Source organism: Gossypium arboreum, chromosome 3 (genome assembly GCF_025698485.1).
Source record: "Gossypium arboreum isolate Shixiya-1 chromosome 3, ASM2569848v2, whole genome shotgun sequence".
In the NCBI taxonomy this organism is placed as follows: domain Eukaryota; kingdom Viridiplantae; phylum Streptophyta; class Magnoliopsida; order Malvales; family Malvaceae; genus Gossypium; species Gossypium arboreum.
The window spans coordinates 139,126,329-139,150,829 of record NC_069072.1 but is presented as its reverse complement, the minus strand read 5'-3'; the positions used below and the strand labels follow the sequence as shown (position 1 = coordinate 139,150,829).

General features: G+C 34.5%; 5 protein-coding genes across 6 annotated transcripts; 3 read left to right on the top strand and 2 right to left on the bottom strand.

Moving 5' to 3' along the window:
- Positions 1-519: 519 nt before the first annotated feature.
- LOC108475131 (ethanolamine-phosphate cytidylyltransferase) lies at positions 520-5,551 on the bottom strand. Its single transcript, XM_017777126.2, has 9 exons — positions 5,221-5,551; positions 4,889-5,124; positions 4,619-4,803; positions 4,015-4,086; positions 3,849-3,916; positions 1,945-2,065; positions 1,109-1,174; positions 912-1,034; positions 520-772 (listed from the first exon to the last, which is right to left on the bottom strand). Exons 1-9 carry the CDS (start codon positions 5,529-5,531, stop codon positions 701-703), a joined length of 1,254 nt encoding a protein of 417 aa, XP_017632615.1. The 5' UTR covers positions 5,532-5,551; the 3' UTR covers positions 520-700.
- Positions 5,552-9,220: 3,669 nt separating this feature from the next.
- Positions 9,221-13,226, top strand: LOC108476085 (probable serine/threonine-protein kinase PBL8). Its single transcript, XM_017778160.2, has 6 exons — positions 9,221-9,413; positions 9,532-9,857; positions 9,947-10,082; positions 11,166-11,302; positions 11,494-11,617; positions 12,321-13,226. The coding sequence occupies exons 1-6, from the start codon at positions 9,362-9,364 to the stop codon at positions 12,821-12,823; spliced, it is 1,278 nt and encodes a 425-aa protein (XP_017633649.1). The 5' UTR covers positions 9,221-9,361; the 3' UTR covers positions 12,824-13,226.
- A 357-nt stretch (positions 13,227-13,583) lies between these two features.
- Positions 13,584-14,401, top strand: LOC108475713 (uncharacterized). Of its 2 annotated transcripts, none has more exons than XM_017777697.2 (2): positions 13,584-13,852; positions 13,925-14,401. In XM_017777697.2, exons 1-2 carry the CDS (start codon positions 13,759-13,761, stop codon positions 14,206-14,208), a joined length of 378 nt encoding a protein of 125 aa, XP_017633186.1. In that variant the 5' UTR covers positions 13,584-13,758; the 3' UTR covers positions 14,209-14,401. The 2 variants fall into 2 exon arrangements, with proteins under 2 accessions (XP_017633186.1, XP_017633185.1); XM_017777696.2 differs by having other exon boundaries at positions 13,591-13,852; positions 13,919-14,401.
- Positions 14,402-15,223: 822 nt separating this feature from the next.
- LOC108476049 (uncharacterized) lies at positions 15,224-21,048 on the top strand. Its single transcript, XM_017778116.2, has 9 exons — positions 15,224-15,575; positions 15,731-16,462; positions 17,834-17,910; positions 18,027-18,195; positions 18,724-18,812; positions 19,469-19,633; positions 19,766-19,843; positions 20,358-20,461; positions 20,566-21,048. Exons 2-9 carry the CDS (start codon positions 15,850-15,852, stop codon positions 20,669-20,671), a joined length of 1,401 nt encoding a protein of 466 aa, XP_017633605.1. The 5' UTR covers positions 15,224-15,575; positions 15,731-15,849; the 3' UTR covers positions 20,672-21,048.
- A 289-nt stretch (positions 21,049-21,337) lies between these two features.
- LOC108476048 (uncharacterized) lies at positions 21,338-24,271 on the bottom strand. Its single transcript, XM_017778114.2, has 6 exons — positions 23,831-24,271; positions 23,515-23,664; positions 23,313-23,429; positions 22,830-23,018; positions 22,383-22,547; positions 21,338-22,258 (listed from the first exon to the last, which is right to left on the bottom strand). The coding sequence occupies exons 1-6, from the start codon at positions 24,026-24,028 to the stop codon at positions 21,632-21,634; spliced, it is 1,446 nt and encodes a 481-aa protein (XP_017633603.1). The 5' UTR covers positions 24,029-24,271; the 3' UTR covers positions 21,338-21,631.
- Positions 24,272-24,501: the final 230 nt, after the last annotated feature.

Below are 24,501 nucleotides of genomic sequence, written 5' to 3'. Positions count from 1 at the left end.
ATAATTTATTTTCTCTAAACCAAATTTTAAATCAAATCATTGTGTATCACACATCAATTTTTTTTATATAAATTGTATAATAATAACAAATTGAAACATTAATGAATTCCTACATAACAATATTAAAATAATTAAATGCAACGCAAAAATAAAATCTAACACAACATAAATAAATGCAAATATATTAAATATACAAAGAGGTGAAGATATAATTGTATCATTTATTAATCTATATTTTTAAAAGGACTAAACATATATATATTCATTTAGAGAGGTAAAATGAATTTTGACCACATATAAATTTATAATTTATAAAGGGATACAATTATAATTATCTATTTTTGGGACTAACCCGTTTATCCCTCAATAAAGATGAATTTTAATACTTTTTAATAAATTAGTTATAATTATCAATAAAATACTTAACAACCAAACTCTTTTTATTCTTTTGTAATTCAAACGAAACTTAAATAATTTAAAAATTAAAATTTAATTTAATTTAATAAAAATTAGAGAGTATAGCGAAGAAAAGAGTATAATATTATAATAAAACAATAGAGTGACACAAATTTTACAAATATTTGAATAACAAAGGTAGCATGTGATGTAGGGGAAATGGATGCTCAATCTTGATGTTAGTACTAATTAATTAGCTTTTACTTTTGCAAAATAAAATAGGTGGGGCAGACCACACATGTAATCAGTCGCTGGAAACATAAGTTTTATTGTCATAATATCTTTTCTCACTTGCAACCTTCTTCTCATTACGTTTCTGCAGAACGGAAACATATCTTATAAGCACTTTCAGCACAAACCTTCCTATGGCCTTATAGTCCACTTCATAACTCACTTGAAAGACGGTTTAAAGTAGAAGATTCAGTCACAAATAGCATGACTATAATAAAGTGAACCTGGTAAGCTTTATGATTTGCTACAATCCTCTTAATTATTGTGGTAGTTGTAATGTCGAGCGGGCTTTCTAAAACTTTGAAAATTCCCATACTAATTGGAACATCATAAGGGTTATCTTTTTCCTGCATGACATGAAATAATGTAACTTAGCCATTCTAATCACTCGTCATGATCAACAAGTTTTAAACTTCGTCACCTTCTGAAAATCACTGCTCTCTGCCACTGTTCCATGGACAACTAATGATATATTAAAAGTTGTGATCTGCAAGTGCAAGATTGTGGTGAAAGAAAAATTATGGGGCAATTTCTTAGATTTTCATAAAACAAACATTAGTTTAAAAGTGTAAAGCAATAATTTAGCTAAAATGCAATTCCATACAATGTTTTAACTATATTAAGGTCATCTTAAAAAGTCATCTTTTAGATGTCTATTAATAATATGGCGCATCATATTTTTTTTAAAAGTTTTTAATTACTGCCTTGTACACTTTTAACACTAGATCAATTCTCTGTTAATAATAGTTTAACTCTAAGTATAGTTTTTTGTGTTAATTAATTAATATTAACTAATAATAATAGTAAAATAATACTTAGAATATAATATTTAGAAATTTAATATTTAGGATTTAGGATTAGAGTTAGAATTAGAATTAAAATTTAGGATTTTAAAATTTAAAAGTTTAGAATTTGAGGATTTAGTTTTATTTATTTAGGGTTTAAGTTTAGATATTACGATTTTTTATTAATAAGAGTTAAAAAATAGTATAAATTAATTTAGTATAAATATAATGTGACATATTAGTAAAATTTTAATAAGTGGACCTTTCATAATCATTCTAATTTAAGTTAAAACACTTAAAAAAACAAGAAAAAAGCCCTAAAAATTTCATAGAATTCATCAAAGCCTTTTCCTTTAATGTAGTTCAATATTTAAATGCCACCAGAATCAAAATAAAGATATTATAAACCGGCATATACTACTTTAAAAAAAAAAATGAAGTCTTAACAAATTAACCAAAGAATAGTACTAACCATGTCTTTAGACACTTCCAATGGAGCACCGATTATCACCTCATCCACATAGCGACAAGCTAAAACACTTAAGCTTCTTTCATGTAGATTCATGATAGGGCGATGAGTACCTCGTTTAGCACTGCATGATATATAATACAGTCTTTCTTTGAATGCCTTGGCTTATTCATAACATTACCTTACTCGGCATAGCAAGGTGTTCTCCTTTTGCATTTAAAAGAGAAATGTGTATCTATGAGCCATTCAAGATCTTTTTCTTCCTACAAAGCTTGCACACATTTTATTTTGAAGGGTATTCCTTATTCGTCCTCCCCCCTTTTATGTTTATTTTGAAGGAGTGGTGGTTATGTGCTAGAATCAACAGAGTTTCCCCTTTCTGCACCGATATTTTGACACTTCTAAGATTCTTTTTACTGGGATATCTCCCCTGTCCCTTCTTTTGGGGATAAGGTGTTTGCTCTATGAACCGTTCCAACTGTCCCTTCTACAAGTACTTTAATAGCATCCTTTAAGTTTAAGCAGTTGTTCGTAGCATGTCCTACATCTTTGTGATATAAGCGCTCAGCTATATATATATACTTCCTTTTTCATGGATTAGACCTATGGGAGGTGGGGTCTTTAATATTTCCCTACTCTCGCTAAGAATGTTCCTTGTAAGGTATTTAAACAATTTCAACTATTTTAGCTTTATTTTCCCTTCATTTGGCACAATAGTTTGGTTACCCTCTGAATCAAGGCTATGCTAGCATCCTGGAGATCATATTCGGCCCCATTGTTCGTCCTTTCTCGGTTGCTAGCTTTTTGTCCCTCATGGAACTTTCTAGGGCACATTTTTGGATTTGAGCATAAAGAAACTCATTTTGGGCTTGCATCTCCCTATACTATCGGACTTTAAGACTAGAATCTTCTCCCACTCCTAAATCTCGACAATACCCTTCATCATGATGATTTGTCAAGGTGGTGGGAAAAAGGAATGTAATGCTTGTTGCTCTATAGTTGAAATTGTGGAAATGATGGATAATCAAATTTTACAACATCATTTTGACCTTGGTTTCAACTTGGTGTTGATAATAGATGACATCTTGGTATTATTTTTCTTGATTATAATAAAGTAGTAGAGATGTAATTTTTTTTATTTTTTCGCAGCACCAATTATTATAAAAAATAAGTTATACAACGTGTTTGGGCAAACTATAGTGGTGGTTCACAAAGTGCAAACAACCAGGATAAAAGCCTAATATGTATATAGAAGTTGAGAGAGGATTTTTGCAGGGTGGTCAAAATAATAAATTGTCGAGTTCTTATATCTACCGCTACTAAGATGTTGGAGTAAGTATTTATTGAGGGAGGTTGCTTGGATGGTGAAAATTAAACACGTTACTCCATAGCTATAAAGGATAGACTAGCGGGTTGCAATAATATGGTGATTAGGCGGAGTAATGTAGTAACATTGAGCCTGGAATGGAAGGTGATGGATTGATGAGTGTTGACAGGAGTCTTCCTTATATGTCTTCTGAGAATTATATGGGCTTATTTTATGTAGCACGATGCTCGACAAGGCTAAAGTTAAGCTTTTGATGAGGTTGAGCTTAGTCAACTTCTATATCTTTAAGCTTTGAATGATGTAGGATAAGTAACACAATAAATATATAATCTACTTAAATGTAATACATGATTTTGAAAAGTATTTATAATAAGAAAATATCATTACCGTTTCTTAGAATCAAAGATAAAATATAAAACATAAAAATAAAAATAAAGAAATTTCAAAAACAACAATTTTTTTTAAAAGAAAATAAAACTTTATGTAAGAATCACTTTTTAAAAGTTCATTCCAAAAAGAAAAATACTGCAATAACAAGTTAAAAAGAGGAATAAATTAAAATGCAAGAGAGTAAATTTACCTGATAGTTTGATCATTGTGGGTGCCAACGAGAAGAAAATCTCCCAGTTCTCGGGCAACACGCAGAATCTAATATAGCATAGATTTAGTGACTTTTTCTTTATTTTCTTTCTCTCCGGCGACAAAATCACCATGTAAAAAACAACAACGAATATGACATAACGTACCTCAACATGTCCAGCATGGAAAAGATCAAATGCACCATCTATATAAACAATGTGAGCGTTTGGTCCGGGGCCCTACAACAAGCAGTAGAGAAATTTATATAATTCTGCTTGAATGGATGCCAAACACTGCCAACAATCAAATGTCAAGAATTTAAGGATTCTTTTTTCCATATAGAAGGCATAGAGAAGATAAAATAGATGAAAAGAGTAGAGATAGCTATCACAGAAAATGCAATTCTTTTTTTAATTTTTTATCCGACAAAAATATAGATGAGCAGAATCCCATGGTACATGCATCCAACATTTCTGCAATGCACTAGTTATCATGATTCATTTCAAGATCAAGTAGGTTTCAAAACAAAATGTTACTTTGGGCCTCTTCATATCCATTTTGTAAAAATATTATGGAAACTTGTTAAAATTTTGAGTTCCAAATAGCGTTACTAACTTGAATGTTTATTTCTTTTTCTACACTACCTAGATGGAGACCTGAACTCTTGGATCAAATTTTTCTAAAACTAGAAAAATGCAACTGAAACAAACAATATATATATATATATATATATATATATATATATATGAGGAGAGCTGAGGTTATGCATACCTTTCCGTTTGAAAATTGCACGATTCTGCGGGATGTTGGTAGAAAATGAGATACGCGAGTTCCAGATCTAGATCCAGATCCACCATCCAATTTTTGGCTGTGCCCGTGACTGAATTGTCTTTGTAGAGAGGAATGATTATGACTGTCACTAACTGATCTTTCTCTTACACAAAGAAGCATTCGGCCTGTTAGGAACAATGAATTCAAGGCAATACATTAGAAAGCATCCATGGATCTTTTATTAAAATTCATGGAAATGCTTAAACTGACCGACAATGTCAGTGCTAGAGATGCCTTCGGTGCGCTTAATCTGCCTAAAACGACCAGCCTTCTTAGCAACAGCATAAGCATCAGTTCCATCGGGAAGAACACAAGGGTCATCGCCGTGAATAATGTAGTCCATCTTGTATTCATCGAACAGCTTCTTCATGAAATCTTCGGTGATTGCATACGGCGCATCAGAAATGACCTCATCCACCCACTTCACCGCCTTTACCATTATCATCCTTAATTCACAACAAAAATGAATGAATGGGTGAATGAATTGAAAAAAAATGAATCGACCACTCATGTATGTATATACATATATATCAATCCTATACCTTTCATGCATGGGAGTTACAGGAGGGCCTTTGTTTGCAATGATTTCCGCATCGCTAACTACCCCCACCACCAATTGGTCGCCTACCGCACGAGCTTGACGGAGGGCATTGCAGTGACCATAATGCATCATGTCGAAACAACCGTCCATATACACGCGCAATGGCTTCTTCTTCCTTTTTATTTTCCTCCACAAACCCATTCCAAGTCCTTCAGGAGGTAAGCCTCTTTTCGCTACGCCAAGGTACAATCCTACCGCCATGGCCACTACCACTGCTCCACCTATTAGGGACGTTGATGATATCTTGTTCATTGCTTGATTTTTGTCAATTTATTTCCAAAAAAAAATATGTATATATATTTATCAGTATTTATCCAACATTTCAACTCTAATTGCCAAAAAAAAAAACTCCAATTGCCAAGTATAGATTTTTTTTCGCTTTTTTCACATTTTCTTCTGCTACTATTGCTTAGAATCACGATATGGAATATCATTATATTGTAGCCTTCAGCTTATGCCACCTGACGAGTGACTTTTTCCTTTTTTTTTTTTTTTTCTTCCTGAAATTACAAATTAGGGTGATGGAAAGAAGATAATAAAGGTTAGTGGACCGAAAAACAAAAAATTATGAGTTAGGAAATCAAGAGTCTGATACTCCCTTGTTTTTCTTTATTTTTCTAATTCTGGTTTTAGATAATGTGCATAAAAGTAGCGATTTTAAAATTGCAAATTGCTTGATAATTTATACAATTAATTTTTAATTAAAATAAACTATTAATTAAATATATATTTCCATTGATATTAAAATCCATATTAAAGTAAAATTATGAAATATTTTCAGAATATATTATGATTACTATTAACATTAAATTTCTTATTAAAGTGAAATTCCTAAATTGATAATTAAATATTGAATAAAAAGTTAAATTTTATTTTTATATTTGAATTGATAAAATAAATTCTAATTAATAAAATTTAAATTGTTCGATGTAAAATTTCATATTTATTTTATAATTGTTTCAACGTTTTATTTGTATTTAAAACTTCTAAAAGAATAATATATTAAAATATACTAACTAAAAGAGAAAAAATTAAATCGAGACTTTATATTTAAATTGAATTGTTGGGTTCTATTGCTGATTTAAAATTCAAAAATTAATGATTCAATCATTGTTAAAAGACAAATTACTTTTTAATTATTTTTATTAACATTAAAATTCCTTATTAAATTAATTTTAACTGGTTATTTTATTAATTACGTATTGATTAATTTTTCTATAAAAATATTTTTATTACCTGTAAAATTAAATTTCTCATTAATTAATTTTTAGTTAATTTTTAAAAATTAATTACACATATACTCTTAACAAGCCTGTTTACTTGAGTAGCAGTCTCTAAATTACTTATATATTGACCTACAAATTTCAAATTAAAATCTATTTGTTGTTTTTGAAACTAGACTCAATTTAATTATAAAAATTTTAGCATTTTACATAAGCAAATCAATACAATATTTTTCAGTAAAGAGTTTATATAATGTTTCCATTTGTTTCTTTTGAAAATATACTCGTTAATCTTTTAGAAATATAAATTTCACCTCCTAAATATTTTTTAAAGTCGAATTAATTATAAAATTTTATAATTTTTAATAAATTTTAAAGTCGAATTAAGGAACTCAAAATTAATTTGACATTATCTCACTTAAATTTATTTATCTCATGATTTACAATTCCATTACTCACATCATTTCTTATATACAAAACAAACTCGGTAGGCTTGAATTTCATATTTGGTTGAACCTCTATCTCAATTTCTATAATTTTTGTTTAATTTTCAAAATTGAACAAGTTGAACCATTGTTTTTTTTTTATCAAACAACTTACACATTCTTAAAAGAATTTGTTTTATCAATTTTTAAACTAATTATTAATCATTGACACTTTAGTCTTTTGGAAAATAATTATTTTGAGTATTTGTCTCTATTAAGCTAGAATTTTCACTTCCCTAGCTTCACCGCTTTATTTTCTCATATTTTTCATGTCTTTTCTTTTCTCTACAATAATTTTCATCACATTCTCTTCACTAACATGTTAAGAATACAAAATTTTATATAAACAAACTCTAGTTTAGCATTATTTTCTTGCTTTTTCAATAATATCAAACTTAAAATTAAAATAAAATATTTATATTCCTTAAAATTAAAATAAAATATTTATATTCTTACCTTATCCTATTAATTATAAGTCCTTAGCTTGATTTTTTCTCTCCTCCAATTTTAATTTTCTTGAATCCAAGGTAATAGTCATACTTACAAAATGGTGAATTTTGATTTCGAGTAAAAAATGGTGAATTTTGATGAAAATAACTAAATCAATATTTTCCCATGAATGGTGAATTGCGGGAGATTGATGGTGAATGAAAGAAATCTATACAACTTTTCTATTAAAATATCTCTATTAATTAATTAAATATTCTAAAATAAAATTATAATAAAACATTTCAACCAATCATAATTTAACACCAAATAATCCTTAATTATTATCATGATAATAGATGATGGCTATTCTAATTGAGAAATGATTATTTTGCTCCTCACGATTTTCTACAATTTCACCATTGAGTCACTCTTCCCTTTAGGAAAAATTATAATTTAGTTCCTCTTATTTCTCCACTTATTCAATTTAGTCTTTATACACCAATTTATTTCACATGTTGGTCCTTTCCACCTCTGAGGTATTTGCACTTTTGGTCTCCTATCCTTTTTCATATTTACATTTTGACCTACAAAATTTGAATATTTGCACTAAGACCACAACACTTTTCACATTTTGTGTTTTAGTTCCCACTTTAAATTAATACATCATAATATAAGTCTTTAATTCAACTAACTTTAGTATCCATCAGTCTTTTCTACTATCACTTATAATTTCTATTTTTATTTCTTTTGAAAATTCTAATACATATACTTTCTAAAATCATGTTGTTTAAGATCAATGGAGTTTTTGGGATGTTACACAATAATTCATCATTCTTTTTTCATGAGAATTCTTCTTTACTTCTAAATCATGCTTGAGCTGTCAGCACGTCATAACTTGATTAAAAAGAAAACACAAAATTAGTTAACACCAATCCTTGATAACGACATCAAAATTTGATGGGTGTCGAATTCATCAAAAATAAATTCTTACGTCTCAACAGTATATAAATAATACTATTGGGAGTAAGATATCTAAAATTATAATTTTTATTTAACTAAGTTACGTGCTAAGCAATTATGATTTGTGCAAAAATAAAAAGGGGTAATTCAAATCTGATAAAAACAAAAATAATAACAATATTAAAATTAAAATAACAATAAAATAAACAAAATGAAATTAGATTGAATAAGTCAATGTGATAATATTCTAGTTCAGGTTGGATTTTTTATTATTTTGGGCAATTAATACAAGATGCAAAGAATGTCCTTGAAGCCATGAGAGCTGAACTGGAAGGGATGCGACGTGAGAACATACACATGGAAGAAAGGGTGAAGCAGTGGATTAAAAAGTAGTGTAACTATAATTAATGAATTTATAGAAAAAAAAAATGGTGGAAGCAAGGGTGACGTGGAGGGGAAGATGATGAACAGTAACAGGGGGTAAAAAATGGTAAAAATGATGATATGGTATGCACAGTTAATCACTGTTAGAGATTTAACATTTAAGTGACTAAAATGAAAACTCCCAAAAATTAGGTGATCAATTAGTTAGTTTACCCTTTTATAAAAATAAAATAAAATTACTGTAGTGAAAGTAGAAAGTAAAGCAGTAGTTTGGTGAAAAAGATGGCAATGATGTTGAAAGGTCTACACGACAAGTTGGTTGGTAAACACAGAAAGGTACGGGTGCGGGTGCGGGTGCGGGTGCGGGTGCGGGTGCGGGTGCGGGTGCGGGTGCGGGTGCAGGTGTGGGTGCCGGTGCGGGTGCGGGTGCGGGCGGAAAAGAAGCAATCTCACTCACATTGATTGATATGAAATCACCCCAAGTAACATTATTTTAATTCCAGGCACAGAATGAAAGTAGGTGACGACAGAAGAGGGTTGTGGAATTGGGAAGCCGAAGAAGAAGCTACTGCGATTGCGATTGCCAACTCATTCTTCCGTCATGGGCAACTGTGGCACTAGAGAGGAATCTGACGTTGTTACTCATGCTCAAGGTTAGGTTACATTCTTTTCTTTTACTACTTTTCCATCTGCGCTGCCCAGCAAGCACTAGGGCTAGGGCATCTTTCCCCTTCTTCCCATTCCTTGAATTTCCAATTTTGAAAATCGCAGTTCAGCAGCTCCACAACCACATCTTATCCGACAAGAAGCTTACTCAAAGTCAGAGCCAGACTCAGAATCGTACCCTCTCAGATCTGAGCGACTTCGAGGATTCCAGGAAAAATGCGCTTCTCTATACCCACATTATTGCCTTCACTTTATTCGAGCTTGAGACTATTACCAAGAGCTTCCGTTCTGACTATATTCTCGGGGAAGGTGGCTTCGGAACCGTCTATAAAGGTTATATTGACGAGAATGTGCGGGTCGGTCTCAAATCTCTTCCTGTCGCTGTCAAGGTCCTCAACAAGGAGGGCCTTCAGGGTCACCGCGAATGGCTTGTATGTACTCTCTCTTTCCCTTTTTACCTACATTCTTCTCCCCCATTTTTTTTTTAATTCCCTGAAACTGCTTTGCTCTCTGTCTCCAGACTGAGGTCAACTTCCTCGGCCAGCTCAGGCATCCCAATCTGGTTAAGCTGATCGGCTATTGTTGTGAGGATGATCACAGGCTACTTGTATACGAATTCATGTTCCGTGGTAGCCTTGAGAACCACCTTTTTCGAAGTAGGCATTTCTCCACATTTTACATCATTCCTATATTAATCCCTGCCCATATGTGTTTCTTCTTTCCCTGTCTTTCTATTTCATTAGTATTGCAAATACATTTCCTTTCCTGCTGCTAAGTGCTAACTTGTTCTCATCAACTAGGCTCTTTAAATTTTGTTTATCTACTTAAAAATAATGTAGTCAATGCATTGCTTCCACCCTTTATCATGACAGACTTCTTTAGCGTGGAGCATCTTAAACTTACTTGATGTAGCTCCTTGGTTATGAACCAAAACTGTTACTATCAGAATATTGAATCTTTTTAGGAAAATATTGCACTGATCTAACCTAGTGCATGGCTCATCGCATGATAGGATTTCATAATCTGTCATAAGCACCACTTTCTTGGATATGTAAACGGGTTTTTTATCCAATAAAGCAGTTTAACTGCTACAAGAGGCCTGCAGGGCCATAAGCACCTCTTTGCACGAGGTGCTATTTTAGAAGTTTTGTTTCAAAATAATTTCAATGAACCATCGATGTTGCTAATTTACACGGAGGAGAACAAGGTAAGTGCAGCTGATATGATATTAATCTTGAGAGGAACTTAGTGGGGTGATGCTAACTGAGGGCATCTGTTCAAACTGACAGAATTTGGTTTTTCAGCAACTCTATTTTTTTCTTAAAGCCGTGACAGGCTGACAGCCAAGTAAATTGATATCATGAGAGATTATCTGTCCTCTTTTATTGCAAGGCTCTAAGAGATCACCATTTTCTACCTTCTAAACTTATTTGATAAATGAAGCAATCATATGAAAAGAAACATAATCTGTATTTGTAGGCCAGCATCTATAATCATTGCCTCGGGACTGCTGGATATGTAGTGTCCTCCATCAGTCATCCTGTGTTCCTTGGGAATTAAAAGCATGATGTGTCTCATGCTTATTATGATTATCCAAGTTAGAACCTAAAGCCACTGAGTACTTCAACGGTTTCCTTTTGCTTCTTCCATTTCTGAAATTTGTTATGATTCTCTTTGTCTATGGTAACTTCTCTATTTATTGTTAACAAAGGTTGACATCGCTTTCCTATGCCATTCAGAGGCAACTGCACCTTTATCCTGGGCGAAAAGAATGATGATTGCTCTAGGAGCTGCTAAAGGGCTTGCTTTCCTACACAATGCTGAAAGACCCGTAATATATAGGGATTTTAAAACCTCCAATATATTGTTGGACTCTGTAAGTATTTGCATACATTGTTCATTCTAGACCTTTCACTTGTCTTCTTTTCCCTTGATTGTTGAATTTGTTGTCCCTTAAATCTATGCTAGTTGAGAAAAAAAAAATCCATTCAGTAATATACTACCATGATTCTGATTTATGGGACCTCAATTCCTCTTCAACCATGGGTTTGCCTCTTGAATATGTAGGATTATACAGCCAAACTTTCTGATTTTGGACTTGCAAAAGCTGGACCACAAGGTGATGAGACCCACGTTTCAACTCGAGTAATGGGAACATATGGATATGCTGCACCTGAATATGTTATGACTGGTATGACCTACTAAAATCTTAGTAATGTGTGATACATCATAATAACATTTATAGGAATAATGGTGTCCTCCCAGCTGGGGAAATGAGTTGATAACCATCTTTGATAATAACATTACCTCTCTGAGCGGCCTTACAGAAAGGCAGAGCTTGAAAGCATGTTGGGTGCAAGCTACCAGCAACCAATAACAATTTAGCTGATTCATCATATAGATAGATATAGGTCCTTCAGTGTCACTGTTGCTGGTAGTGCTTAAGGAACAAGTTGCATTTGTTTTGTGCTCTTGGCATTGTCAAAGGGGAAGATAATTTTGGATTTCTCATCATCAATGTTGTGTGGGAAGGACAGTTGAAAATCTTGTTTTTAGCACACCGTGTATGAACAATTTATGAAAATAAATGAAAGTAAATTCACCAGATCATTTTTATCGTGATTTTCGAATGGGATCCAAAGCTATGATTCATGTCTAACAGAATAAAGAGTTATCAAGGATATAGACAGAATTGAGAAATTCCTCAAGTTGATTTAGTTCATGCTTCTTAAGTGGCTGTTACACAAGTTCTGGAATTTTGGTACATTTGAGCATTTATCATATTGTCTACTACTTCTGTAGTCTTCACTTTTTCCTTCTGATGGTTTGATAAAATTAAGAAGCAATTATATTTGATATTTATAGTTAATTATTTCTGCCTATAAAATGAGCAGGTCATCTGACTGCGAGGAGTGATGTATACAGCTTCGGAGTTGTTCTTTTGGAGCTTTTGACGGGAAGAAAATCTGTTGATAAGACAAGACCAAGCAAGGAGCAGAATTTGGTGGATTGGGCTCGCCCAAAACTGAATGATAAGAGAAAATTACTTCAAATAATTGACCCAAGATTGGAGAACCAGTATTCAGCAAGGGCTGCCCAGAAGGCATGCAGCTTGGCATACTATTGTTTGAGCCAGAATCCAAAAGCAAGGCCGTTAATGAGTGATGTTGTTGAAACGCTGGAACCTCTACAATGCACTGGTGGTAGTGCAGATGAAGTCTCCTCGTCTTTGAACTCAAAAGTAACAGGAGGTAGTGCTGGTCCGTTTGCAATGGGTGGAGTTCCAGATTATCGAGTGCGACACAGATTTTCAAACAATGTTGGTCCAGGTGCCATTTGTAGGTCGTCTAATCCAAATTGTTCCCCAGGTGGCCCTGCAGCATGCAGAGTTCGATGAAAATGTCACCTACTTGTATACTTGTTTGGTGTGGCTTTTGTAGCATGACCCCCTGTCAAAAGTGACAAATTTGCTTGTTAAAACAAGGGTGGTTTTACTTAATTGTACCTAATGTGTAAGTTGTCTGTAGTCTGTGTTGATTATGTGTTGATTATGCTATTCAACTGAAGCTTGTATCACTTTTTTTTGTTTTATCCTTTGCCACTGGAATTTCCTGTCGGAAAGTTGTCTTCAGCATAAAAGCATGCAGTTTCAGACTTGTAAGTAGATGCTTTTTAGCTGTGAATAATTTTGATGAAGATGGTAGACAATGGAAAATGTTGACAGCAACTCTGAAAATGAACAGTGTACCAACTTGCGATGATGACAATGAGTTCACCCCTTTTTTGTTTGTTTGAATAAACCGTTGCTTATTCTCGTATCTGTCTATATTTCTCTAAACGTACTCGTTTAGTATCATACAACTTCTTTGTGCCTACAGAGCATGGCATAAGATTGAAGAAGCAAAAAGAAAGGTGAAACTCTACAGCGAAAATTAGCAGTAATATGACAAATTAGTTTAAAAGCATTGGGGAAAATGGGGAGGAGTGCATTTCCAAGTGATGTGATGACAGGCACAAACTAGTTTGGATCTTTAACCAAGCATCGGTGGGTGGATTGTGGAGCATTGGTTTTACGTTTTTAACCGTGTCAAAAGTTGTAGGTAAAGCCACAAAAAAACCTTCAAAACCAAAACCCCATCAATAATACTAAGCCTGTATGATTGGTTAAGTCTGAAATACAAATGACAAATAAATAAATCATCCATACGTTTGTTTGACCCACTTTTCTTAACAAATCTCCTTCTCCTTCCCTATCCACCACACGAATTTTATTAGGGAAAAAGTGTTTTTATCACTCCCTCACTCTCCTCCGTCCTCTTTGTCTTCCTCTTTATGCATGAGCGCTGTGAACAAAATATGGACAGCTGGGCCATTGATCTTCGTATCCTTAAAATATCAATTCTAGTCCTCTTCACCGCTTGTCTAGGTATGCATGCTGCCTCTCTTAAATCTTAATTAACGTAATCGGCTTGATTAATTGACGATGACATAGTTGCAGTTAAGGCTTCCGCAACAGCATCTAGGAGTAATGGAGAGTATAAACCCGTAGGGCCTACTGAGTATCGCCTTCTTCAACCTGATTTAGGCAAGGATGATGGTGCACGGCGAAGGCTTGCCCCTTTCCAGCTGTGCTTGCTGTGCAAGTGTTGCAGCGCCACCGCTGCCTCCACCTGTACTTCAATGCCTTGCTGCTTTGGCATCGATTGCCAGCTTCCCAACAAGCCCTTTGGCGTTTGTGCTTTTGTACCCAAGACTTGCAACTGTAATTCCTGCGCTGCCTAATGCCTACCCCTCCTCCACAATCCTCAATTCCTTCACTACTTACCTGCTTTAATTCTATTGTTGTCAACTGTGTATTAGTTGTACCAATGATGATGTAAAGAAACAAACATCATCAGCATCTGCTCATTAGAAGCTGATTTTATTGGATCTTTTCACACAAAGTAATTCTTGTGGGAGGATGGTTATGATCAAATATTTTTTTTTGTTTGTGTTTTCTGTGGACAATGCAAGTTGAGTTTTTGCCCTATTTTAAATGGTACATGGACTATAGATGTGTTAGTATGGAGTTAGAGGAGCAATTGCAAAAGCAAACCTACCTTTTAATGGTTAGTTCCAATTCAACAACCAACATCCCACTTCAATCACAACAATTGATCCTTAATGCACCAACATCAATATCTTCACCCACTATGACAAATTTCTAAAAATTTCAAATTCCCAAGTAAAAGGACATTTTATAAAGCTAAACCCTTGTGATTTATAAAAATTAATCTTTTTAAAAATTCATGGTAACCATATCTAATAATGTCATATAGATTTCTTTCCTTTATCACTACATCCAAGCTTTACTTTCCCTCTTCCAATTAGTAACAACAAACTACCTTAATTAGGAACCAAAAAACTAAAGTCGCTATCTATCTTTTTCTATATCTACATACCTCCGTATATTTATTATCATTAATATAAAGTCTATATGCTTATGGTTTATTGAGTTGTAAACTCTATTGTCTACTAGTTATGTTAATGGATCAACTGTAAATTAATGTTAAATTTAAGAACTTGTATTGATATACTATAACATTATAAGCTCTGAATGAATCTTATGATAATACATTCCTACCTCTATTAAAAAATATCAATTTCAATTTCAACTTAACTTATGATATTGATAATGATTAAATTATTTATATTAATTATTTTAAAAAGGAAAAATATTTTATCTTCAAATGCATAGTTCTTGGCAAATATATGGATGACATGTCATGACACAAATTAAAAGAGAGATATATATATATATAAAGAAAACAAATATAATAAATAAAGTTGACTAAATTCTTTTTTATCTCTCGCTCGCTGCCTGCCTGCCTGCCCTCGCGCGAGCGAGAAAGGTAAAAGGAAAAAGGACGGGAGAAAAAAGGACAGGAACTAAACAAACAAAATAAAACAATTGGAAGAGAAAGGAAAGGAAAGAAATCTCTGAACTTTTCTCTCCTCTCTGCATTTCTTTTATTAACAATCGGAACAGTCTTCGATCATCCCCGCTATACGCCGGTTTTTCTCCCAATCCGCTTCTGATTCAGTCAAATCGCTTCGCTTCCTACTTTCTTTACTTGTTTTACTCTTCTGACTCCGACCATAGGGTTAAGGTATTTTCCTTCTTTTCATTTCGGATGATTTTAATTTTAATTATTTATTTATTTATTTTTCGACGCGGAATTTCGCCTTCGAAGGTAAGCCGATTTGTATGTATATCTTTTTCTTTTTTCAATGTAATTAAGATTGTGTGTTGTCGTTTGTTTAGGTTTCCTTGGTATACCGCGAAATGAAAAAAAATAAAAAAGTGAAATTCTGATTTAGATCATGAAATTATGATTTAGGGTTAGGGCAACAGGTTCATCATCGGCATCATCATCGGCGCAAATGGATGCTTCAGGTACGGATTCAGATGCTTACGGAGGTGCCTCTTCTAATTCAAGGAGACACAGAATACTATCGGCTTCGAATATAATCCAAGCGCCTCTTTCAGCCTTGTTAGAATACTCAGGTCTTCTCCGTACATCACGTTCTATCCACCAAGAATCCGACCCTCTTATCACTAATCCGAACCTAGAAAATTCCACTTCTGCCCTTGCCAACAATGGACATGTTGCTATTAGGATAATTGGGACGGGAGACAACCATGAGAGCGAGAGAGATGCATCTGGTATGGTAGCAGGCCAACTCAGGGAAGTAACTCCTCAGAACGAGGTGTTTCTGGGGTTGGGAACATCTGATGGTCAAGGAGGAAATTCCAGAAGCAGCGATCTAGGGGTGGCTGCTGGAGAAGGAGAAGGTGTTTCCCACTCCTCGTCCAATGGGAGTGTTAGTGCTGATGCAGAAGCTGGGGATGGAGGTGGGGGTGGGTCTGGAGTTAATAATAGCAGAGATTCCTCCTACCAAAGATATGACATTCAGCAGGCTGCTAGGTGGATTGAGCAAGTTCTGCCCTTTTCTTTACTTCTCTTGGTTGTTTTTATCCGGCAACATTTGCAAGGTGACTCCTCTCATTTTCTTGCTTTTCAATTTGCTCCTAGCAGTAGAATTTCAACCCTTTGTTTTAGTATTGCTGTTAAATATAGCATCAGCATATAGATAATTTTAATCTTTAATATTGAGAATCTACTGTGGTTGGTGTCCTTGTGCATTTTGCAAATATTAGCTGGAGTTGGGCTTTAACTATTATTGAGAATTTAAGTGCATGGTAGCTTTTTTCCCCCTTGGCTATGCTTCTTTACACCAAGTATCTATTGGTATATAAATGCGACAGTACTTGCATGAAGAAAGTTTTTTTAGAGGAATAGTTGATGAACACCGGTTTCACTTTTAGAAGCTTATTAGTGTTGTTCACCTAGTCTTCAATTGCTTTAGTTCATAAAGCTTTTAATTGTGTTGTTTGGCATGCCTAAGTGGAACATAAATCAACAAAATCACCTCAGACCTGTTCAAGCAGGTTGCCTTTGATTTGTTGGTCACCTTAAATTATGAACGGTGGAAGGTACGTGGAAAGCATCCACTGATTTAATTGTTTTTTTGAGTTCCTAATAAATTTTTGTTTGTTATACCTTTAGTATTAAGAAAGAACAATACCAACTCATTTTGGAAGAATAAAAAGATGGGTAATTTAGTCTATGCTTGATCTTTTTTTGAAAATGGGAGTGAAGGAAAAATTGAGCTAGTAGTATGATGATAACTTGTTATCATAGATACGTGAATCTTTATAATATTTTAGAATTAATGTCTTTATACAGGTGAGCATTTATTGGTTTAAACCGATTTAACTGATCATGTTTGCTTACTTCGGTTCAGTTTATTCGGTTTTGAAAATTGGTTTATTCTGTTAGTTAGGTTGCCTATTTGTTTTCAAATTCGATAATTGAAGAGAATGAATTAACGGACCATTTTATTTTCTGAATAGTTAAAACCAATTAAACCAACAAAACCAATTGACTTAAGTTGTTTTTTTTTTATTTTTTTTTTGTTAATCAATTTAATTTAATTGGTACGTCAGTTTTATAAGTTAATTTGGTTTAATTTGTTTTCAAAAAGAACCGACCTAATGCTCATTCCTATATCTTTATCGTTGAAGTGCTTTTTTTATGCCTTTTAGCTTGAGCAATTTAAGGATCCAAACCTATAGAGAGTACTTTCTTCCTTTTATGGTACACATTCTGAGAATCATGTTTCTAGCTTGCAACTGCCTAATTACTAAGTTGATAGGCTACATGATGTCTTTGGGAGGAACTAAGATTTGGGCTTTATGGCTCCTGCAAGGTTAAAATGAACATTTTCAGAGTCGCATCTCTTCTCAAACTGAAGTACTATTCATTTCAAGTTAATAACATTTGCCTTCTGCAAAGATTTGCAGGTTTCTTTGTTACAATTTGGATTGCTGCTGTAATGTTCAAGTCTAATGACATTTTACGGAAACAAACCGCTTTGAAGGTGATATATTATCTTCATTTGTCAGACCTATGTTTTATCCGAAACCAATATTTAAAAGGTTTTCTTCTACCATCTTTAGTAGAAAAATTAAGTATGCCTTCTGTTTGTGGCTGCAGGGGGAGAGAAAGATCTCTGTTCTGACTGGAATCTGTCTTGCTTTCACGCTCCATGTTATCGCTGTATATTGGTGGTATTGGAATGATGATCTTTTGTATCCATTGGTGATGCTTCCCCCGAAATATATTCCACCTTTCTGGCATGCTATTTTTATTATCATGGTTAATGGTGGGTTGTTTTCCACAAATATATTTATCAATTGAAATGCAATCATAATGTCTTGTTCTACTGAAGAAACAATTTATGGATACTGTTTGACAGCCCTGTGTTTAAACAATGTCTATTGCAAGTTCAGTTTTCCTGTGTAGATAAGTGTACAATATTCAGTTTCAATCTTTTTTTCTTCTGTTAAAATAAGTGGCCGAAGTAAAAATAATATGTTCTCATTCATTAAAACAGATGGTTTTTTGAAATTTTTTTATAGGTGTGTACCCATATAAATTTGTTGATTGGGTTAGTGAACTTCAGCTAACATCACCTTCGAAATTCAGCACTTTTGGGGATCTCATCTGCATCTAAATGAGTGATAGTTCATACTCTAACCAGCATAATTTGAAATCTTTCATCTGCATGCATGCAAATTCTACACCACTCTTTCCCTTGTCCTTTTGTTAAAGATGCTTGTTTCCCCATTTCTATTGTGGATTATTTTTACCTTATTTGTTGATATTATGTCATGATTCTGGCTTCTTTCAGATACTTTAGTTCGGCAGGAAGCAATGGTTTTAAAGTGCTTTCTGTTAATGTATTACAAGAACAGCAGAGGCAGAAATTACCGGAAGCAGGTTAGCTCTGTTTTTTTAGTGGACTGTAGATAATATTTATAAATAGCACGTGCATGCATGTCTTGATGTATGTTATCCATGAGATGTTGAATACTGAATTTTGGTGAGGTCAAAGAATAAGTATGGAAGAACAATGATGCTAGAAATAGAAAGAGAAATTGATTAAGAACAGGTTGTAATATGGTCCAACTTAGTAGTTAGGCAGTCTTCATTGACTGAGAATTCCTCTTTTGTCTTAATTTTATTATTAACCTTTGATTTTGGAAGAAAAAAGTATGCATTTCCTGATCTGGAATTGATTTTGCATGATTGTGTTGTTATATTGTGAAATTGTTTTTTGTTCTTTTGTGAAAAGAGCTTCTATATGACGATCTTTTCCGTGTTTTAATCTTGTCTCTTTTTTTTTTTTTTTTTTCCCGGTTTGTAAGAATATCATGCCACATCATATTGAATGTAGCTATCTGCTATGGTACCAGTGCTCAATTATGTTCTGGCTAACATCACATAATTGGAAAATCTCATTCTCCTTAATAGCAGCAAAGAACAGACTTGTTGCTTTGTCATGGCTGCAATTTTGAACGTGCATACTTAGATGCATGCCTATGCATATAGCTTATTCTACTTCAAGCTGACTTAAGAAAAATGCATATTACCAGGGTCAAATGCTGACATTGGTTGAGTACATGATGCTACTTTACCGTGCTTTACTGCCAACTCCAGTTTGGTACCGTTTCTTCTTAAACAAAGACTATGGAAGCCTCTTTTCATCACTAATGACAGGGTTGTACTTAACCTTCAAGCTGACATCTGTTGTTGAGAAGGTTTGTTTTTCTATTAATATAAATTTGTTTTGAGTACTTTTGGGGAAGTCATGTGAAAGATGGGTTTCTGGCCTAGTCTATAATTTCTCTCTTTCTAAGTTTTTTCCCCCTTTCGTGGCTGTCAACTTTCAGGTACAATCCTTCTTTGCTGCATTGAAGGCATTATCTCGTAAAGAGGTACATTATGGTGCTTATGCAACATCAGAGCAGGTAGTCTGGATTTCATTTTGGGGGTTTTGTGAACTGAATATTACATTTACATATAGATAGGTTTGAGGTGCCTATTTGCTTGCAAGCTAACAGCTAGTCACCAAAAGAAATGTTCTTATGTGTATTTATTGCATACGAGGAACTCGAGAACATTATGTTTAGAGGAGGGAAAAATAACTAACCTTATAATGTGTCTTTCACATGCACAACTGGTCCGTTGTTTCTTATTCTACCACTCTTTTTTCTTCTACATATATGAAGGGTTCTGGAGCTCTCATTTGCTAAATGTTGGTTAGCTTACCATGAGGGGATTTGCTTTGAATGGTTGAAAGGATAATGTACCTAGGTTGTTATTGGCCGGTGTTCCTTAGCTGTGTAACTCATCTGGGTTGAGATTTTAAAGATGTAGCAAGGCTGTTATTTGCAATGAGTGTTTCATTTTTTTAGAGCGATTGCTAATTTTTAAGAAAGGAATGTTTGGTTTTTTAAACTAGACACTTTTTTATGATGTTAGGTGAATGCTGCTGGGGACCTGTGTGCCATCTGCCAAGAGAAGATGCATGCTCCTATACTACTGCGTTGTAAACACATCTTTTGTGAAGATTGTGTGTCTGAGTGGTTAGTTTATTGGCTTTAATCTACCATAGATTGTGATTGCTGTTTGCATTTGTTTATTTGGTTTAAGTTTGGTGATGATAATGAAGCCCACTTGTGTTGTCCAGGTTTGAGAGGGAAAGAACATGTCCTTTGTGCAGGGCGTTGGTTAAACCTGCAGATCTGAGATCATATGGTGATGGATCTACTAGTTTGTTTTTTCAGATATTCTAATATCATTGCTAAGATACGATCAGAATCAGAATCAGAATCAGAATCAGAATCAGGGAAGCTTTATCTGCTTGGATGTTCCTAAAATGTATCCAGAGCAGCCCTATCCTGAACCTCATCATCATCATCATCCTCTAGAGGGGTAAATTGGATTGTTTGGTTTTGCCATGTCTTGTCAATGTGAATTTAACTAAGAAGTTGAAACCAAAACAACTGATTTGGAAAGAAGTAAAAAAAAAAAATTTGGACGTCTTCTGTTCCTTTTGTATGTTGTAACGTGAAAGGGTTGAATTTGAATTGAATGTATCTATCTAATGGGCCCTCTAAGCAACACATAGAGTTGGTCTTATCAGTATATGTTACGGTTCTATTGGCGTAAATGCAAACCCTCTCTTTTATTTTATTTTTTTTTCTCTCTTTCCCTCTTAAAAAGAGTAAACTTTGTGATGGATCCTGGGTTTTAAGTTTTGTAGAGCTGTTAGTCTTGCAAGCTGGTGTTGGAAATGGTCTTCAAGAAAGAACACGCAATCTGCCCTGCCAGAGGTAGAGCGGCAGCTACATCCTTTTTTCATGCCCTAATGTTTTGTTTGTCTACATACCATTTTATCAGGTTATATAATAAACTCAATTCCTAATGATTGGCTTCTGAATGGCCACACTCATTGGATGTGAAAAAAATGATTTTTTTACATAGCATTACATGTGTTCTAAATATCTGCATAAGCAAGTAAAAAGGTTTATCCGCCGAAAGCCATTACAATTTAAACTCGAATGATCCGAATGATGGAGAAGCATTTCTTATTTAATCATGGACCAGAAAACCAAAAACGGCTATGAACAAATTACATGTCAAAGAAAAAGGGAAAAAATCTGTAAAAATGATATATAAACCATCTATATAAATACCAAGGTAAAGACTAAATCTAAGAGAAGAGAGTGGAGGAGGTGGTGTTGCAGTGTCCATCAGTGGGTGGAAGAAGGTGGGACATTAGTTTTGGAGTTGGAGACATGAGGCGGAGTAGTTTCTTTGCATCTTGCTTCCTCTGCTGGTTGGCTAAGGTGAGGTGAGATTTCCTTTGTTAGCATTGGCTGTTGGCGGCATGAGCTGGGGCTGCGAATTCGAGGCTGACTTGGACTGGGGCTGCGAATTCGAGGCTGACTTGGACTGGGGCTGCGAATTCGAGGCTGACTTAGACTTGGGCTCGGGCTACGAATTCGAGGCTGACTTAGACTTGGGCTCGGGCTGCGAATTCGAGGCCGACTTAGACTGGGGCTGGGGCTGCGAATTCGAGGCTGACTTGGGCTGGGGCTGGGGCTGCGAATTCGAGGCTTACTCGGACAAGAAGAAGGGTCCAACACCTCCAACTCAGGTGTGTAATCACCGGAAAGCATTTTTGAGAGGGGGAAGTTGATGGGAGAACCAACTGGCGCAACTTCTTCAGCCCCCTCATCTAAGTACACAACATCCTGCATGCTCAGTTGATGATACTCTATTATTTCTCTTAGAAACCGGTTCTCTCTAGCATATATCGAATTCTCATGCGCCAATCGTCCCTTTTCTGCCAACAATGTCTCCAGTTGCAGTCGAATCTGATTTTTTATCACATTTCCAACATTCAACATTTGAATTGCTTCTACCAGTAGCCCAACACAAGAAATCTAACAAAAAGCAACATTGATCTCATAATAGTGGAAAAAGGTATATGGTATGTACCAAGTCATCGTCTGCAGGATTATCCCCTTTCTCTCGACTCTCCCGAAGGAGTTTATTCTCCTCCTCCAGTTGAGCACATCGCTCTTTTGCAAAAGCCAAATCTGCTTTAACAGTTTTCAGCTCCCGAAGAAGAAGTTTTGCTTTAGCAGCTGTGGCCATTGCAACCTGCATGCGGAAGTAAAACAGAGCCAGATCATGCATTTAACTGGACAGGACAGGATAGTTGAGTTCAACGGCACCCAATGCCATACATGAAAACAAAATTATCATGATTAGAAATAACCAAAATTGTCATGAAAACAACCTAAATGAGGTTGCTTTATCATTGTTTCTTAAGCTGCAAAGTTTACAATGCAGTAAAGCAGGGCAAGAAATTTGTGAAATGGTTGAAAGAATCAAATTCAATGCTTTCACTATATGATTCAGTGACACAATTTTGCCCCTTACGTCTCGAGATGCCTTGAGTTGGTTATCATGGTTGGTTTGATTCTGGAGCTGCATTGGTGGCTGCACTGTGCTATTGAAACCAGTGAACTGATTATGTGCCATGGGACTGTTCCCCTTTCGCCTGATTTGAAGCTTGCGTGTTTCATGGATGATATCTTGCGTTTTGCTTTCCACAATTGTTCGACCTTCCTGCAAAGAAAGACAAGAAATTGCGTTGAAGAATACGATGAATTACATTTTAACAAACCCTGGCAATAAGTTCCAATGGCTGTTAACTGGTGTAAGTGTTGAAAACTTACTCCTATGATCGATGAATCTTCAATTCATAGCTTACAGAACATACATAGACAGACAGATGGATGTAAAATAGCAATGATTTGTCTACCAATTGAGATTGACAAAGCACAAGAAGAGCTACATACAAAGTAAAAAGGAAACAAGGCCTAGTCCAAAGTGCCAACTGCCAAGAGGTTCGCATCTTACCTCAAATGTCTTTTCAAATGAGTCACCAATTTGATTAAGGGAAGTGTTGAGCCTATCCAAGCCCCTTCTTATTGCAGGATGGTCCATTCGTCTATAGCTCTCAGCTCCTTGTTGCTTCTGCTATTGACAAGGAACATAATCAATTCAATCATAAGAAAAATGGAGCACTTGAATTTGACGATGGATCAAGAGAATGACTCGCCTGGGAAGCTGTTGAGGCATCCAACACTCTACCACGAGTTTCAGTGTCCTGCAATACATTATCATCGTCTAGAATAGCTTTGGCTTTCCGAGCAAGAACACCCCAGAAACCTTTAGAATCATTTATTGAGTCTTCGCAGGCATTAAAGCCCTGCAATCCAAATAAAAATAACAATTCAATCATTTATTGGCTCGCAGCAAAATCGATCTCCTTTGAAGCGCTTATCTATTATGCCTATAATAATTTTAAAATACCTAATCACTTACAACTTTATAGATATAATTTGGCGTTGAATCATGAGAAAGAACTGACAAACCTTAGATCTTGTAGGCTCGACATTAGAAAGAACAGGGGAGTCGATATCGCGAGCAGCAGAGGAAGCATGAAGGGCCGGAGCGGCGAGAGAATCGGAGTCAAAGGGGGAGGAAGAGGAGGTGGCATCGGGTAAATGGTGGAGAATCTCTTCCTTGAACGTGGAGGATTTGCTCAGTCCCTGCCTTCTCCTGTACGCCATCTCCTTTTCTCTGTTTTTCCTTTATTAACATGGCACGACAATCTTATACTCTTTCTTCTTCCTCTCCTTCTCCTCCTCCTCCTTTTCTTCTTCTTTTTTCTGCAAATTGGCCTTCACGTAACAAACCTCCCTCCTTTTTTTAACCAAAATATTTATTAATTATTCTTCTTTTTTTTTAACAAAATGGAAAAGACAAACATACTTAATGTAAACTAATAAATATGGTTGTGGCATTTCTAATTATAATCACAACTACAATATCAATAAATATAAAATAATTAAAACTGCTTAAACTACCAACTTTCACAATTGATTATAAGAATAACATATGTATCTTTTTCAATAGAAAAATTATAATTACGGACTTAAAAATAAGTAAATTAATCTGTATATATTTCTATTATTAAAATTTATATATATTTCTATTATTAAAATTGATTCCTATACATCATTTTGTATATTTGGTACATCAT

Bases quoted from the DNA above. Each gene is read 5' to 3' on its own strand.
- LOC108475131 (XM_017777126.2), bottom strand. From the start codon at position 5,531: ATGAACAAGATATCATCAACGTCCCTAATAGGTGGAGCAGTGGTAGTG. The intron at 3,917-4,014 runs GTACGTTATGTC...ATGCTATATTAG, and splicing joins TCCATGCTGGACATGTTGAG to ATTCTGCGTGTTGCCCGAGA. The intron at 2,066-3,848 runs GTAAATTTACTC...TATATCATGCAG, and splicing joins CACAATGATCAAACTATCAG to TGCTAAACGAGGTACTCATC.
- LOC108476085 (XM_017778160.2), top strand. From the start codon at position 9,362: ATGGGCAACTGTGGCACTAGAGAGGAATCTGACGTTGTTACTCATGCT. The intron at 9,858-9,946 runs GTATGTACTCTC...CTCTGTCTCCAG, and splicing joins AGGGTCACCGCGAATGGCTT to ACTGAGGTCAACTTCCTCGG. The intron at 11,303-11,493 runs GTAAGTATTTGC...TTGAATATGTAG, and splicing joins CCAATATATTGTTGGACTCT to GATTATACAGCCAAACTTTC.
- LOC108475713 (XM_017777696.2), top strand. From the start codon at position 13,759: ATGCATGAGCGCTGTGAACAAAATATGGACAGCTGGGCCATTGATCTT. The intron at 13,853-13,918 runs GTATGCATGCTG...ACGATGACATAG, and splicing joins CCTCTTCACCGCTTGTCTAG to TTGCAGTTAAGGCTTCCGCA.
- LOC108476049 (XM_017778116.2), top strand. From the start codon at position 15,850: ATGGATGCTTCAGGTACGGATTCAGATGCTTACGGAGGTGCCTCTTCT. The intron at 17,911-18,026 runs GTGATATATTAT...TTGTGGCTGCAG, and splicing joins GGAAACAAACCGCTTTGAAG to GGGGAGAGAAAGATCTCTGT. The intron at 18,196-18,723 runs GTGGGTTGTTTT...GGCTTCTTTCAG, and splicing joins TTTTATTATCATGGTTAATG to ATACTTTAGTTCGGCAGGAA.
- LOC108476048 (XM_017778114.2), bottom strand. From the start codon at position 24,028: ATGGCGTACAGGAGAAGGCAGGGACTGAGCAAATCCTCCACGTTCAAG. The intron at 23,430-23,514 runs GCGAGTCATTCT...TGTCAATAGCAG, and splicing joins ATGCCTCAACAGCTTCCCAG to AAGCAACAAGGAGCTGAGAG. The intron at 22,259-22,382 runs GTACATACCATA...ATAAAAAATCAG, and splicing joins ATCCTGCAGACGATGACTTG to ATTCGACTGCAACTGGAGAC.